Source organism: Rhinichthys klamathensis, unplaced genomic scaffold, assembly GCF_029890125.1.
Source record: "Rhinichthys klamathensis goyatoka isolate OS25496 unplaced genomic scaffold, OSU_Roscu_1.1 h1tg000764l_1, whole genome shotgun sequence".
Classification (NCBI taxonomy): Eukaryota; Metazoa; Chordata; class Actinopteri; order Cypriniformes; family Leuciscidae; genus Rhinichthys; species Rhinichthys klamathensis.
Window position 1 is genome coordinate 361,716 of NW_026607165.1, and position 18,139 is coordinate 379,854.

The 18,139-nt window shown below is 38.3% G+C and overlaps 1 protein-coding gene across 20 annotated transcripts in view; it reads right to left on the reverse strand.

Moving 5' to 3' along the window:
• Window positions 1-5,977: 5,977 nt before the first annotated feature.
• The window catches only part of pax2a (paired box 2a), a 32,371-nt gene continuing 20,209 nt past the window's right edge, over window positions 5,978-18,139 (reverse strand). For 9 of the 20 annotated variants that reach the window (XM_056242904.1, XM_056242897.1, XM_056242906.1 and 6 more), the window contains 4 exons: window positions 13,173-13,382; window positions 11,167-11,268; window positions 8,431-8,517; window positions 5,978-8,080 (listed from right to left, as the gene is read on the reverse strand). In XM_056242904.1, coding sequence (XP_056098879.1) covers window positions 7,959-8,080; window positions 8,431-8,517; window positions 11,167-11,268; window positions 13,173-13,382 — 521 coding nt within the window. In that variant the 3' untranslated portion in view covers window positions 5,978-7,958. Of the gene's footprint in view, window positions 8,100-8,430; window positions 8,518-11,166; window positions 11,269-13,172; window positions 13,383-18,139 lie in introns of all 20 variants that reach the window. The other 11 variants (XM_056242915.1, XM_056242911.1, XM_056242912.1 and 8 more) reach the window with 3 other exon arrangements.

The window sequence follows — 18,139 nt, forward strand, 5'->3', positions numbered from 1 at the left end:
AACAATAACTTATTTGAACTGTCCCATAAATTGTGTTTCTTATGTTTGAATAGGATTTAAAAAGCTTATATTTCAGGCTAGATCCGTCAATGCGTATGTGCAAAGCACCCTGACTGTTCTTTTTTAAAATTTTATTATTATATTTTTTTTATTGCTTTAAACAACAAAACAGTACAACATACATTTTACAGCAAGGGGAGCAAAAACCACACATAAAAACAAAAATAAAATAAAAAATAAATCACAAAAAAAACAAGTCCTTTGAATCAATCAAAAATGTTGAAGACAGTACACAAACGAACAGTCTTAATAGCCTTAGTACTAGCTTGAATAGTAGAAAAGTAATTTTCAAATTCTTCAAAGAATACTGAGAAAAGAGGCTTTTTATTAGTAAACTTACACTTATGGATGTGAAATTTGACTAATAAAATTAACAGATTAATTACAAAAGCCTCCTTAATCACACTGTTATCATACTTTGAATATCCGAAAATTACATTTTCAAAATGCAACGCTGAATGTTCTTATTGCAACTAATGGCAGCTGCAGTGACACGATGACTTTACCAATCGCTGATTGGCTCTTTTATTTAGAAGTCGGGACTTTGCACTTTCTCCCCATTTATAAGTAATATAAGTGCACCGTCTTTTCTGCAAGTCTTTGCTACAGCATACACTCACCTAAAGCAATATATAGCAAATCTCGGCTGCACAATTGTTTATACTGTCGCAAAATGTAAACTGTTTTATCACACAGCTCTTTATATAAAGTTACATCCAACTTTATCCACATACTGTACAGTACTGTACAGTACACTCATGTCAAGTCGATATATAGCAAATCTTAACTGCTTAATTTTTTTGTTGTTGCAAAATGTAACTACACTCACCTAAAGGATTATTAGGAACACCATACTAATACTGTGTTTGACCCCCTTTCGCCTTCAGAACTGCCTTAATTCTACGTGGCATTGATTCAACAAGGTGCTGAAAGCATTCTTTAGAAATGTTGGCCCATATTGATAGTATAGCATCTTGCAGTTGATGGAGATTTGTGGGATGCACATCCAGGGCACGAAGCTCCCGTTCCACCACATCCCAAAGATGCTCTATTGGGTTGAGATCTGGTAACTGTGGGGGCCATTTTAGTACAGTGAACTCATTGTCATGTTCAAGAAACCAATTTGAAATGATTCGAGTTTTGTTGTATGGTGCATTATCCTGCTGGAAGTAGCCATCAGATGATGGGTACATGGTGGCCATAATGGTCAGAAACAATGCTCAGGTAGGCCGTGGCATTTAAACGATGCCCAATTGGCACTAAGGGGCCTAAAGTGTGCCAAGAAAACATCCCCCACACCATTACACCACCACCAGCAGCCTGCACAGTGGTAACAAGGCATGATGGATCCATGTTCTCATTCTGTTTACGCCAAATTCTGACTCTACCATCTGAATGTCTCGAGACTCATCAGACCAGGCAACATTTTTCCAGTCTTCAACTGTCCAATTTAGGTGAGCTCTTGCAAATTGTAGCCTCTTTTTCCCATTTGTAGTGGAGATGAGTGGTACCCTGTGGGGTCTTCTGCTGTTGTAGCCCATCCGCCTCAAGGTTGTGCGTGTTGTGGCTTCACAAATGCTTTGCTGCATACTTCGATGTAACGAGTGGTTATTTCAGTCAAAGTTGCTCTTCTATCAGCTTGAATCAGTCGGCCCATTCTCCTCTGACCTCTAGCATCAACAAGGCATTTTCGCCCACAGGACTGCCGCATACTGGATGTTTTTCCCTTTTCACATCATTCTTTGTAAACCCTAGAAATGGTTGTTCGTGAAAATCCCAGTAACTGAGCAGCTTGTGAAATACTCAGACCAGCCCGTCTGGCACCAACAACCATGCCACGCTCAAAATTGCTTAAATCAACTTTCTTTCTCATTCTGACAATCAGTTTGGAGTTCAGGAGATTGTCTTGACCAGGACCACACCCCTAAATGCATTGAAGCAACTGCCATGTGATTGGTTGATTAGATAATTGCATTAATGAGAAATTGAACAGGTGTTCCAAATAATCCTTTAGGGGAGTGTATATTATCACCAATCTATGAAGCTGGATATATATATATAAGTATGCCCAACTATATTCTCATACATATACTCACATAGGGTGATATATAATATAGCATATCTCAACTGCTTGATTGCTTGATTGTATTGTAAATGTAAACTATATTATCGCCCAGCTCGAATCTGCTAAATGTGACTATAAAGCATATAAGATACTAAGGTATTATAAACACTAATACAGTGCTGGGTAGATTACTTACAAATTGTAGTCAGTTACTGATTCCAAATTACATGACAAAAATTGTAGTTAGTAATGTAAAGTAAATTCATTTTTGGTAATGTATTCTGGCTACTTTGTGATTACTTTTTAGATTACTTTTGACCAAACTCATTTATTACATTGATTTGAATAGCATAATCTTGTACCATTTTGATACAAAAATACAAAGAGGAAGAAAATATATTGCATTTTTTGTTAAAGACATGAAGTGCATATTACATTAGTCAGGGTTTCCCTGATTGGGGTTCATGATGGACCTGCAGGGGTTCGTGAGTTTAATGAAAAGCTATTAATTAAATCATAAAAAAATAAATAATAATAAAATGAAAACAATTAAAATAAAGCATTTAAAAGTTTTTTTTTAAATTGTTTACCCGCATGTCATGTGACCATTAATCAGGGAACCGTGAACTTCATTTTATTACTATTTTTGACTTAATTTTATTATTGACATTTATTAACTTAAACTATAAGGGCTTACTTCAAGTAAATATATTAGGGCAAACAAATTCAGCTGAGAAAAAGTTGGGGAATCTCTGCATTGCATGTAAATATGAATTTATGTGAATTTGTACATTTTAAAGAGTTGGAAATACAAAAGCCTTCCAAAGACAGTAATACATGGTCAAATAACTCACAATTATCAAAAGTTATAATTTAAATAATAATTGTGTTCATCAGGAGCTGATTAGATATGCAATGTTCTTAAAAGAGTAAAATGATTTCTGTAAAGCCAGTGATCAAATGCCGTGTGGATCTCGGTTTTCAGTGATAATCACATGACTAGTGGCTGGTCTGTGTGTGCAATTCTACCTGGAATACCTTCTGAACGTATTTAAGCAGTAGGCTTTTATTAACAATTATACAGATATGGTACAAGGCTCTCATGACAAGATGCACAACCATCCAGAAGACACTCACAGATGTTTCAGATAGGAACCGGGCATGTAAAAAGAAGTAAATAAAAAATAAATACAGGCAGAGTCCTAGACATCAGATCTTTGGTGTAACTTATATGCAAGTTTTTTATTATTTATATTTTAATGGCAAAATATTTGCAGCCCTTTTTTCCATAAGGTGAATTTGAAATCTGGAGAAATTACTGGCAGCCAAAAGTATTTAGTTTTCATGCTCCGATTCATTGCGGGCCTGTGTTCATATCATAGATATTTTAATTTACACCCCTGTTCTTAAGTAGCATGAAAAATCAGTTCTTGTCATATCACAAACTACACATGTCTTGATGATATACAGTACCTAAGAAATACTCCATTCCCAGACATCGTAGGAAATTTCATAATTAGCAGTGTCCCTAATGAGGTGTATTTGATTGACAGCCCCAGGTTGGCCTTTCCCCTCCCCAGCATCAAATATGACAGCAGTGATGATGACGAGCACATAGACGGCTGACAGGACTTAACAGCGAGTGCTGTCCAGTGCAACTCCTCTGGTGCTCCTTCTCTCTCCAGTGTGACACCCCATGACAGATGATGCCGTTTTCTCCCCATTCAAGCCTCAGAAAACATCCGACATTTTCCCATTTCTTATGAATAATGTGTCTACAAATCTTTATTGTTCGTAGGAAATTTACATAGAACTACATGGACACATTTTCCGTGCGATTACCAATGTGACTAATGCTTGATGAGATGCAGGCGATGTCACGCTGGCCTGTTTCTTGGAAACGTGTATGTTTCTATGTCAGTGATCAGGTTATTCTTGTAAAACCAGTGTAATACAGTCATACTGCAGTTCTGGGGTTGTCAGATAATTGGAATAGTGCTTACATGAGCGTTTCTGTAGCACACGTAGAGTTAGGACTGAGAGTTGCAAAATTGACTGAGTTAAAGTTCATAATAAAAGGTAAAGAAAAAATGTAATCTTATAATTTCACAAGTTCCCCAAAAATTGTACAGTATCATTAATAATGCATTAAGATCAATTAAAGTATTGTAAACATTCAGAATCTATAAACTGCAAGGTCACTTTCACTTTCCAAAAATAGTTCACATAACCTTGAAATTAATTTGAGAATGAGACTGCATTTGTTTGTATAGTTGTCTCCAGTACTGAGCTCGGGCCCCTCGCAGTGTTTGAGGAGCCGAGAGGATGACAGGTGCTTTTTGTAATGCCTTGCTGATGAGAGCCAATCAGCTGATTCCATTCTGCTGCCCTCCCCTCCCCCCTCCCCCCCATCTCCCCTGTTGTCATCTGGCATGCTAAAGTAAAGATGAGCCTGATTGACAGATGCATCCGGGTTCACAGTTTATTGGTTCCAGCAAAAGAAGCAGATATGCCAATTTAGACAGGGGAGTGACAAAAAAGTTTCCATCTAAATGGAATAATTTTACCACTGGGAATTCTCAGCTGGGGGAAGAACAGAGGCAGGCCTTTTTCGTTATTTTAACAAGGGCTGAATGACAAACATATACGACAGTAAGAGGCTGACAGAACAGCAGCTTTTGATGCTTCACAGGGGAGCCATGAAATAAACAATAGGCAGAAAAATTGAATTACAGCAGGGTAGGATTGTCTGCTCGGGCTGGAGAAGAGCTGCTGCAGGCACCAGTCAGCTGCGGAGGGAACCCAATGCATCATTAAATAGTCCACACTCTGTTTTACACCCTCACTGTGACGACTGCTCTCTGCTTCCGTTCCTCCACGCTTCCTTTTACTTGCTTACACTTTCACTCTCGCTAAGACTCTCTTTGCTCTCATTCTTCCTCGCTTGAACTTCTTTTATGTTTGCATCTCACTGTCTCTTTCAGCCTTAAACGTCCTCTTGTGTCTGCTCTGCAATGGCATAAAAGGCCATATTGATTTTTGGGTTTGTTATTAGATATGAATATGAAGAAATATATATGTGTGTGTGTATATATATATAAATAACAAAAACACTCAGTATACATTTATTTACTGGACACTAACAGATGCGATATTTTCATAACTAGCATTTATTCAAACCGAATGTCTCAGTTTGGAGTATCCTTGAACTCTGAATGACTCTTTCATGAAAGGGTTAATAATCACCACTACTGTCACAGGCTGACATACAAAAAATTTATTTCTCATATGCACAAAAAAAAGAAGAAGAGAGAACTGGACAGAGGTGGAATAAAGTGATGGCTAAGGCCATGTCGCTTTTTGTTACATATTTTCATCAGAAACTCTTTTTATGCTTGCAACAAATTTTGTTTGTAGAACATATTTTGCATTATTTTAATGAAAGGAGAACCATCTCCCCTTCCTGCTGCTGTGGGCTTGTTTTAAAAAGAAGAATTCTGTCAACCAAATGTGGATTGCAGTGAGTGAGTTAGAATATCTTCATTCTATGCGGGACTGTGGTTTAACTTCATAGCTGAAATTAGATTTTTTAAAAAGGAAGACCCAAATAATATCTTTTGTATTGTGTGAAATAGAACTTGTGGTTGCTCTGTGTGTACATTTATGTACAGTTGTATTTGTTATTGTTTTTTTTCCTTTGCATGCTATGAATTTTGAATCATCTGTTCTTGTAGCAAAATAACTTTAACTTAATATTTGCGACAAAAAAAGCTTCAGAATTCTGAAGTCTTGTGTTTAACTCTATTTTGACTTCTACAGGAAGGTTCAAAGTACAAAAACAATCCACAAAACTATGCATGTGAAATGTATTTGTTCATTTCTACAGGCTTATCCTCTATACAGGATTTAGGGATCATTTAAAATGAAAGGTAAAATTGAACGCAGTAATAAAGGAGAATACAGAATACCATTTTACTTGATTTGCATAGAGACTTAAACAGTATGAACAAGTTAAGTAAATGTGAACCGAAACAAAACATACAAACAGCCGCACATGTGGTGATAGCATCTGAAAGCCGCCGAACGACGCAGGTCGGCTTACAAACTTTTTGTTGTGCGTCTCTGCAAAGCACAACACATTGAAGACACAAATGTAATGTCAATCTTTTTTTTCTTTTTTTTTCAATTGTCATATCTACAAATGGAATCAGTAAATTAGTACGATACTGCAATGGTGAAATGTAGATGATCTTATATACATAGAAGAATTGTTTTCACATTATACACAAATCATTCTACAAAGCAGCAGTTTGTTGCAAATGACATACCTTTAAGTAACAGAATTCACCTTTTCTGTTTACATTGCTGTGGGCCTAAGATGGATCTTGTCCTTTTTGTTCAACATTACCACATACAATCAGTTTTGACTACTATTAAAACATAATACTGTTTTATTGACAGATACAGCAAATAAAATATTAAATATCAAACTAAGTCTTTGGCAAACGTGGTATAAAGTACATTCACTTTACATTTCCAGGAGCGTATGTATGGACCCTTTCCATTTCTATCCTCGGTTAACATTTGGTGAAACGTTTGTTCGACCACACAGAGGGCTTACATGCATGTCTACCTCTCAGGACCATAGCCAAACCATAAAAAAATGAAATTAAAAAAGCTGTAAGGCATTTGTTAAACTTGTTGTACAATTGACTGCTAATGATTACTTTGGTACTGAGCCAGTCAGAGTCGTTCTGTCTCAGTTACACGTTACAAAAATGGTTCTTTAAGTTTAAGGAATCATTAATGATCCACACGGAAGGACAAAAAAAGCAATATACTAGTTTTGTAATATATAGCAAGTGGGTTTTTTTTTTTTTGTCCAATGTTGCTGTTTTTTTTGTCAATTGGAGTAGACCTTTTTGCTTATATATAATCTGGCAAATTTACGAAGATAATTGCAATTCATTTGTACTTAATATAAATCCAGTAATGCAAAATAGTGCAAACGAGAAAAGAGCGGCACCGATCATGATGTAAAAATGGAATATCCTGAAAAGGTATGACACACAAATGCACACACGCACACAAACCATCAGCTAAACCAAAACAATAATTTAATATACGGTTTCTTTTCAGGTCATTTACAGCAACAGTTAACTTCTTCAGTGTCTGACCTGTTTTTATCTTTTTTTTATCTGTTTTCTTTACCCCGTTTTGATTGTGTATCACAGAAAATGTTAAATCAAGTTGGTAATTTCATACCACGAGTCAGAGATGGCTTCTAAGACTGTTACACTTGTCTGTTTGACAGAAAATGGAGCAATTCCGCAGTTTTCTGCTCAGCTGACACGTCGCTGTTCTGTCCGTGAGAGGTAAGACACTAGTGAAATGGTGTAGGACATGGGCAAATTACTTTAAAGGCCTCAGGCAACCTTGTGTGTGTGATCTGTTAGTGATCCTAAATACAGTATGTAAAGGAATGTATTGATTGATTTAAAGAGAGAACAAAACAAAAAAAACAACAACACATCAATTGTTACTTCGTATTTCTTCACACGGTTCGTCTTGTTTTATATCTTGTATAATATATATATTTTTGTAGAATCTTTCAAAGTCTTTCAGGAAATAGTTCAGTCATTGTTCAGCGATTTAGAGAATGATAGCCTTAGTGTTGATGTTGCGTGAGGGGGGTGGGGTTGGGGGGGGGGGTTATAGTCGATGTCTGATGGGGGGGGAGGGCCCGCTGTTGCTTGACCCTCCTAATCCGATCTCGGCCCCATGAAACTGAAGACCGCGTAGCCATCTTCAATCCCTCTGACCTTAGCGCCATTCAGACTGGTACGATATGGAGGCTGCGGCCATGGTCCTGCAGTTTGATTGGGTTGCCATGGTAACTAGTGGCGGTCATAGGCAGTGGCAGCAGTGGGAGGGGCGGAGCCCCGGGATGCGGCACTATAATAATAAGGGGAACCTGGAAGTTAACAGAAGAGCGGAGCGTTTGAAACCACAGCAAGAGCAACATTTACGCCCACTCCCAATGATTTTGCTTATGTAAAATACAATCAAACTATTCTATTACGTTCTGAAACCTCGGCACGCACAAAAACACTTGCGAAGGGCTTATGAGCGTCTTAATTTAGAGATGCAGTGTGTTATGACCTTGCTAATCAAAAAGAGAAATAAAACTGTAGCTAGTTTAGTAAAGCTGTATGCAAATAATGTCATTGTAAAATGTGATTATATTAATCCCACTTTAAAGCGACTAATCCCATAAGGGATAAGCAAAAAGGGTTAATACTCACTTAATAACGCGGGGTTGCTGAACCGCCAAGCTTCATTGTAAGTTGTGTACTGCGGGTGAGAGTAGGGATTTCCTGAAAAGTCGCTTCCTAAAATCAAACACAAATGACAGGTTAGCAATAAAGAAAATCTGGTATCTTAAAGCATATTCAGTAGAAGTTAAGCTCGACAGTCAGAATTTGTGGTATAATGCCCTCTTTTATCACTGAGAAATTTATATTGAAAGTAAATGGTGCCAATTTATGGAAAATTTAAACTCATTTTATAATTTATAGTGCCGTCAAATCGATTAATTGCATCTAACTCAAAAGTTTTTGTTTATATAATATATATGTGTGCGTGCGTGTCTCGTTGTGTGTGTGTAAGTGTGTATATATATATATATATATATACACATACATACACCCATGTATGCATATATACAGTATATGTGTGCATATTATACAAGCAAAAACTTTTATGTTGGATGCGATTAATCGCGATTAATCAATTTGAGAGCACTAATAATTTCATAAAAGCACTTAAATTAATTATTTTGTTAATTTTGTAAAGCTGTTCAAATCTTTTGTTGTTGTTTTAGAGTTTTAGGGATTATAACGAAGTTGGCAACAAAAATTCCCCTCAAAATAATTGTTTACATTTTGTGGCTTTACTATTTAAACAGTGAGTATTTTAACACAGATTTGCCCCCTTGTATATGCCTCACTGAACACTGAAAAAAAATTGTTGCAGGATTTACTTTTATTATTAAAAAATTTCACTCGTAAATTGCTTGTAAATCTCACAAATAATTACAAAGAAACAGCAAGTAACACATTAAATTAAATGAGAAATTTCGAAAGACTGAAATAGAATTTTCATGTTCTTACTCCAATAACTAAATTTATTTTTTTTACATTGTAATCTAGATTGCGCAGGAGGGACAAGTAGAAATGAATTTTGTGATAATCACCATTATGCCACTAATGCTGTCGATTGAATTACAGTAACGCTGTCCTTGAAATATTGCATCACATTAGTTCAGCACATCAGAACTAAAGGAACTGGCATTGTTTCGCCACTCTAGATAGCAGATGGCTCGCCCTGTCCTCTTTCCTACGCCCTGGTGCTCGGCCATTTTGGCTGAATTTGTTACATTAATCCTGAGCTGGGGTTTGAATTTTCTTTTCTTTGATTCTGCTGTTGCGCTCTTAAGATTCTCTTTTCTTTGGCCGCACCAAAGCCCCGCTTCAAAAAACCTCCCCAATGGATTCGTTCTCGCGCACACTCGCCCCTTTTTATGCGGCCGAATTCGACTTTCAGGAAGCGGCCCTGTCCATGTCAGTGAGCAATGCTGTTGGTCCCCCACGTTTCTTTCTTTTATGAGACAATAAAGGCCGGGTTTTATATGAAGCTGGTGAGGAATGGCTTTTGCTTTAACAGTGTTTGGGGTCTGTCACTAAATCTTAGTCGTTCGAGGGCCAGATGAATGGAAGTGCACACAAAACCCATGGCTCTAGGATTTAAGAGGATTTCTCAGCCTGTGTGACCAATGAAAATGAATCTTTGATGAAAACATATTTGATGTACCTGTAAAGATATGTTTGCCCAGCAAATGAATCCTGTCACTGAATTAAATTTGCCCCTGCGAACCATTCATGTTTGTGGGCCGTGGAAGCCCAAGACAGACTTGAATCTATCTGAGGCACTCAACGGTGACCGAGAGAAGAATCCCTCTCTGTGCCTGATGTAAAATATTTGTTTTCCAATTTTCGCACACTGCGTGTTTGTGCTCACAAGTCCGACTTTGAGCGCTGATGTTATCCCCTGGCTCCGAGTACAATCGCATTTACACTTTTCCAACTTCTCTGCGGCATCTCTCAGGCTGTCCGTTTGCATACGTATGTGTGTGTTTGTGATGTTTGGGGAGAGGGCACCGTTCTTGCTGCCAGATTGCATCCTGTCCTGGCAGTGAAACTCAAGTCAGGTCCCTCTGAGAGATAGTGATTTAAATATTTACAGGCCTTCCCGCCCGCTGTTTTGTGACCCTTAACTGTTTGCTGTGAACCTGAACTGCAGGTTAAGTAGAGGGGAAAAGAGATACGCTCTGCAGCACTAGAGGCTAGGTTGGAGAAAGCTGTGTTTATCGATGGCCTGTGAGAGCGTCGAACGGTTGGGGAGAGAGAGGGAGGGAGGGAGGGAGGGAGGGAGGGGCGTAATGAGCACTGGAACCCGAGTGGAACTGAGAGGAACTGTCCTATATCCCGCACTTATGTCCCTGATCACTTATTGAGAGGCGCTAATTTTCTCCTCAGCAGCCGATAAGCTGAGGCTCCTACTCGGGTTATTGACGACTCGAGATCGAAATCCACACTGCCTGTCCTTGTCTTTAGTTAGACTGCAATTCTGGCTCCTCATCCTCCTCATTATTCTTATCCTCATTAATATTATCCTGTTTAATAAATATTAGCATCACCAGAAATGTCATGGGCAACATGCTTGTAGCTTTTGTGTCACTTCTCTTTAACTCTCATTCTTAAAATGTTACCTGGCATTCTACACTAATATATTAAAACATACAAAAACAAGTTTTGGGCTAGTGATAATTGAATATTTTCCAGATGCAGAAGTGCAAATTGAGGTTGGCTTTGCATGACCTCAGGTTTCCAGAAAATGATCAATTGCACAGGACCGTTCCCTGAAAATATTACGAGCTCTCTTAAAATTAACGTCCTCGTAAAAATAGTAATTAAACTTACCAGGGACCATTCCAGCAAGTGTAGAGGTGGGGTAGCTGCCCTGCCCAGTTGGGGGAACGTGAGGTGGGTACCCTGGTAGGGTTGTGCTTGCCATGTCTCGGCCTGTAAAGAAAGTAAAATTTGTAAGCGCACAATTACACACACACACAAAAATAATAATAATAATTCAATGGGCTATAAATGACCAAATGGTGTTGATGCCCCCTTATGATTATCCCAAAATCTTTAGAATAAAATAATAATAATAAAGGGCTTAGTTTTACTACTACAATTTTTAAGTGTACTACAACTAATGAGGGAAGTTAGGCAGAATTCAAGATTTTTAGATCATACAAATACTAGATATATAGGGGCATTAGAGTTACTTTTTGATATGCTGTAAAAAAAGATAACATGAATACCACATATTTTGGCACATAAAAATGTATGATGCATAGAAGTGCCCTAAGCATTAAACTACTTAAAGTGTTACATGCACATCAATAACAATAATACTCAAACATATTTGTTTTTTAAGCACAATCCTGTAACCATTTTCACTGAAAATCTAAGAAATCAGCTCAAGCTTTTTTGTTGTTGACAGATAACTAGAAAACCCACATGCCAAGGATGCACTGGGTAAAGTTCACCTGAAAAAAATTCACAACCTGAAAAACTGTTGACCCTGCAGAAGCTAAAACACCTCCACTGCTTTTTTTCTCTTCTAGGTCACTCAGCCTTTTAACTTCCTTTATTACACAGAGTGGCGCTGCTGGCCTGTTTTGACTGAAGTGTTTTAAATTGCTCGACAGAGAGAAGCACAGAATGCCCTCGGCCTGCTGGTGGCATTGCTGCTGCTAAAAAGCCCAAAACATCACGAGAGTGCAGAGCGCACAGTGCCGGCTCCATATTCAGTTCTGTAATTTTAGGTGATGGCTAGCAATCCTGCTGGATGTGCTGGCTCAAACTTTAGAGCACGTAGGCCTTCTTCAGTCCCGACTGGACCCTCGTGAGGTCCTGCATCATTGTTTGAAAGGGGACCATTGGGTAGGGAGGGGGGGAAGCATGGGGGGGGGGGGGAGCATTCCCCTGGTCCAGCCACTAACAAGAGAGCTGACAGTCAAACAGGCACACCAGGATGGTAAGCAATGTGAAAACTTGTGATATATATAGTATAGTATATAGTAAATAAGTATAATCACAGAACTAGAGACTAAAAAAGTGTTAGCAGTGTTTCTCAGGAGAGTACAGGACAGAAGCTGTCTCCAGAAGCGCCATGGAATGTGCCTATACATATATATTACTGTTTTTTTTTTTTTTTTTTTTTTTGCCACAAGTGTATACCTCAATTATATATACACAGACACTACCTTTCAAAAGTTCAGGGTCGGTAAGGTTTTTGAAAGAGGTCTCTTTGGTATCTCTAACGTCTCTTACGCTCACCAAGGCTACACTTTATTTGATCAAAAATACAGTAAAATAGTATTATTGTGTAATTTTATTACAACTTAAATGAACTATTTTCAATTGTAATTCATTTATGTATATATAATGCATAATTTATTCATATGATGGCAAAGCTGTATTTTCAGCATCATTACTCCAGTCTTCAGTCACATGATCCTTCAGAAATCATTCTAATATGTTGATTTGGTGCTCAAGATCACTGTTGATCACATGATTATTTAATGATTAAAAATTTCAAAACCACAGCATTTATTTTAAATAGATTTTTTTTATATAATGTAAAAGAGTGTCACTTTTAATTAATATAATGCTTAATTGATTGAAACTTCTTTCAAAAATATCTTAATGTCCTCAAATTTTCAAAGGTAGTGTAACACTTAAAATTAGTTAAAGAGTGTTTTTTTCTTCCTTTGATAATATGTAGGGCACCAAATGACCTTGGACTGCTATTGGTGCCCTCTCAAAAAGAAACAGATGCATGACGCCTCTGGCTGTTTCCCCCATTTACCAGCGCAAGTTTCTAATCTTTCTTTTCTTTTCTTTTTTTTGTAGGGCTGTACCTGCTATAATAGGCTGGCTTGCATACTGGCTGTAGCTGGGGGCATGATGGGCATAGGCACCGTAGCAGGGAGTGGAGGCATCTACTGACACGCTGGGCTGGAGGGGCAACAGTTCCGCTAGACCCGAGACTGCCAGTGAGGAAGGGGTGAAAGGAGCCAGGGAAGCCTCATGCGGCTCCTGCTTAACACACGCGGAGGATGAATGTGACTCTGCCAGGTGGAGAAAAACAACAAAAAAAGCCACACACACACAATCAGACAATGCACAATCACTCGCACTCAGCAAAAAAAAAAAAAAAAATGAATCATGACAGATGGAAGTACTGAATGGAAGCAGTAAAAGAAGAGGAAAATGAAGTTTGGCTGACAGTGTTTGGTGTTGTTGTGATGCTACATTGCGTTTAGGAGGAAAAGAAGGATTTATGTGAAGTTCCGAGTGCCGTGGTGTTCTGACTCAGTTCCCCGGGTGTGTTCAGGAGTTTTAACAGAGCCTCCAGAGGCAGACGCTCAGAAAACAACATTTCTACACGCACGAGGGGATTTGGTCATGGTAAGCCAGGAAATGTTACTGTGCGATGTGTGGGTTTTATGTGCAAACACCCATCCACAAATAATTACATCAAAAATGCTTTAAAACTTTTGCCACACATATTTGTGGGCTACAAATAATCATTAGACTGTATTTTGCATTATTTCTGTAAAACTATTTGACAAAATAATTATTTATTTCTGTTTTTCCGTATATTTACAGCTGTCATTAGCACTCCCAGCAACTCTCAGTGAAACATCACCTCTCACAAAAAAAACATTAAGATTGATATTTTATTCCTTATGGTGGCTTGATGCCTGGAATGCATCTCTTCAAATTCAGGAATTGCAACATAAATTTAAAATAGATCAAAAACAGATACATTTAATTGTGGACATTTGTTGTTGATGTAAACATTGTATATATGTATCGATGGAACAGTCACTGATTTTATCTTCAGTAGACCAGTTGAATCTCTGATTCAATTTCCTCACATTGAGAGAGAAAAAAATCAGATTCAGAATATCACAGTTTTCCATAATTTGCAATTTCAAAAATATATTTTTTGGGTGGGAATTCCAAGAAAAGTTAAAGGCCAGGTGGCCAGTTATATTTTTTTGATAAAACTAAATTTTCCTTGAATTTTACCTTCATTGTGAGTCTTAGTTGTGGGCCCTGCTTACTTACACTTACGGACAGAATAGATTAGAAGTAAAAATATATATTTTTCTTGTAAACTGATCATAGAAATCTTTGGTTCCATTGTTTGTTTGTTTTTTCTATCTTTTTTTTCAGAATGGAAAGCAACTTATAATTTGCTCCATAACAGAAGACATTTTCACAGTCTTCTATCAACTTTAGATTTATATCTGAATCTAAATAAAGCTACATTTTTAGACAAACCTGATTGGAATTATTTATCCGTCAAATGAGCTAAAAATGAGCAAATACAAGCAGGTAAATCACTTTCAAACAATATCTCTTGAACAGCATCAGCAAACAGCAGCATGCCTCGCAGATCAATCTAGCTCAAATACAGAGAAATTTCCCTAAGGTTCGGAGGTAAGAGTCGCATCTCCAAACAAAAAAAGCCTGCAAATCGCGACACGGCCCCTTTGCATCGCCAGCCCTAATATCATTTGGCTGATGATGTTTGGCATTTTTCATCTTAGCGGGTTTGCCACTGCAGCTCAAGCAATCAATGTGAGTTCTGTCTTCATCTCTCTCTCCACTCATCCTCTTTAACATCCTCTGCTGTTAACATGGTCTGTGGGGAGGGCTCTCACAGCTTCATGATAGCCTCATTAGCTGTTTCCCAACTATTGTTGTTTTACAACCGAGCTATGTGCGGAGAGTCGCTCATTAAGATAAGGCCTCCTTTTTGTCAGATGCAACCCTGACAACCCGTTCTGACCTAATGCCAGGAAATCAGGCAACTTAACTGGCTTCTTTCCCACACAAATCAATGGCAGAATTTTCTTTCCTGCGCAGGTCTGGGACTCTGCGAATCTTCATACAGCAGGAGCAGGATAAACATGACGTTTTATTTAAAATCGCATACAAAAACGAGGCTGTTAGATGACTATATCTCAAAGAGGAAGATGATGGCCATAAAGCCTAACTTAGAGGAAAAAAAACCTTAGAGGCCAATAAAGAAGAAAAGGAAGAGAGGCTGTCGGAGGAATTAGGCCTCGCGTTTTCACGGCCTCTGCTTTGCCGCTGTAAAGCAGACAAGGGCGTTCGCTACACTGACCGAAGCCCAGTGTTCAAGATCACTGAACTCTGAAACTAATCAGAGGTGCTGTTGCTTATTATCCTGGAAACAAGCAAGACCTGCAAAAAGGAAGGCTGTCAACCTCCTGATTACAGAGATGGAAGATAAACACTGGTCTATGTGGAGGCGCATCACATCTCAACATGAACCAGAGCTATAGAGTTCTCTACGTCTGCCTCGCTCTCATGAATGCATGGTTTCACATGGGTGCAGTAAGAGAAGAGAGAGGAATGACTTTTTTTTCTTTCTTTTTTTTTTAAAACCCAACAGTTCCAGCAAAGTCACCTGCCTTATGTTTTGTAAAAGTACTGAAATCTTTGACCTCAATTTTCAACATTTCTCACAAGATCACAGGAAGAAAGGGACTGATTTACACTGATCAATTGCAGCAATGTAATGTTTGGAAGACCAAACTGCTTGAATCCCCAATATAAGTTCCTAAAGTTATTCATTATCAAATGTGTGCTTAAAGGTTAGTGTGCTATTGTGAGGCTGAAATAAACATTAATTTGGGCTCTAGGGCCTGCCGGGGCTTCTGGTGACTCAAGACAGAGGCAGTTTGTCACCGGGCCACACATCAGGTACCTCAGTCTAGCCAGCAGCGTGTTGTTTGCTGCTCACTGGAGAATAGCGGGCCACACTTAAAAAATGGCTCTCTGTCGGATATATTTCAGCCGGAGTTCATCAGCCGCATAAGCCGACACAAAGCAGTCTTTTCTTTCACTCTGCCTGCGTATGCTGCTTTCCTTTCTTACTTTCCTTGCTTGTTTTTTTTTTTTTTTTTTTTTTAGACATGGAGCTCTGTTGCTTTCAGGCCCGGGCTCTCTGTATTTTTTTTCTCCTCCCGCCCCCTCCTCTCCCTCCATCTCTCTGAAGAGATTTGGAACAGGGGGGATCCCTTCAGCACCTGCTCAGGTTTTCAGCGGGTCGGAGGGGTGCCCATTTACACGGTACCATCCTACTGGCACCAGGAAGACTTCCATTATATGGCTCGGCAGGAACAGTGCTTAAGAATCCGCACTAGTCATTCATTGTGAAGGTATGTGCAAACGGCCTTTTTAAAAGGCTAGTCATATCTGGACAGCATCCAGACTTTTTACTGCAGTTTGAATAAATCATACCATTGTTTTTTCCCCCCTCTACTACAGTTAATACATGAAAGTGTGGAATGTTCATGAGTCATTGGGGAAAGTACTGCCCCTGATGACAACAGAAGTACAGATTATCATCTGTACTTTCTGGGATTTGATATTATTATTTATAAATGAATCATATTTATTTAATTTTATATGTCTTTATTTATACATTTATAAATGATTATTAATATTTTTAAGCATGCATCTATTACATTACTTTAAGGAATGTACTTTTTTTTATTACATTTCATCCAGCATCATAAATTTCAATCTAATACATAAGCTATTTTTAAATGGCTTTTCCTTTAGGACTTTCAGTACAGAGCAGTAACCCCTAAAACTAATTGGGTAAACAGTTAACACAAAAATCTCTCCTATGCCTCGTAGTGCCCTTAAAATTCCAATTTCTGTTTTGTAATGAAGAGTTCATTAATCATTCATCTTTAATAGATTATGCAAATCGCACGACATAAAATCAACAAGATCAATGGCAGTGTGAATTTTAATTGGCTCAGGAAAACATTGCTGGGAATGAGCATAATCTCCAGCTCTATCCAATGAGAGGGAGTAATTTATTCAGAATTGGCTCTCAGTGTAAATGCGTAGGGTAATTTAGCACCTCCTTTAACTCTGTCCTTATTCTTATTTCCAGTTTATCACATGCGAGTACACCATAACATTACGTTATTGCGTCTTTGAACTGCTTTTCTTGCTTTTTTTTATTTTTATAAATGAAGTTATTACTGCCAAAAGTCATTTAGAATACGACATGGAACAGTTAATATATACGGCTCTCAAGAAATGTCATTTGGAGCCTAGACATTCTGAAAGAGCTTTAGAACATAACTACAACTGTATTTTATTTTTTCAGTAAAAGCTGAATTTAGGATGCCAGGGGTAGGTATTCTCATCATGCATGCATAAACAACACTGTTTTGAAATCATTAACAACAATATAACTTAAACAACCATTTGAAAATCTCTCTAGTATAGAGCCGTTCCTGTGCTCTACCAGAAGCAAGAGGTGGTCTGCACTAAGACCCCCGGTGTGTCCCGTCCCAGGTGCAAGAAAGGCCACCTGCCATGAGGGTGCTCCCTAGACCGAGACTGCTTTCATACAAAGGACAAAAACACACCTTTCTTCTCCAGAGGCCCAACTTTCTGGAGGGAACTCTACCTCCCACATATTACCAAGGGGGGAAAAAAGCCCTTTCTTTTCACATAACATTATCCAGCTATCATTTGAGAAGGGGACACAGCAATTTTCAATCATCCTGTCCTCCGCCCACACAGAACTCATTGGCTTTGATGGCTCCTGCATAATTATGTGAATTTTATTAAAAGCTCAGCATATTAATCTCAGCCCGACAGTTGGCTATCAGTAAACTTAACCTTCTCTGAGGTAATAACAGCCGCAACAATGAAACAATCTTTCAATTAGCCAGGCTGACATTAACCACCGCATACCACGAAAAAAAAACACGATGCAACAACAAAGGCCAAACCATGCTAGACCGCCATATTTCTT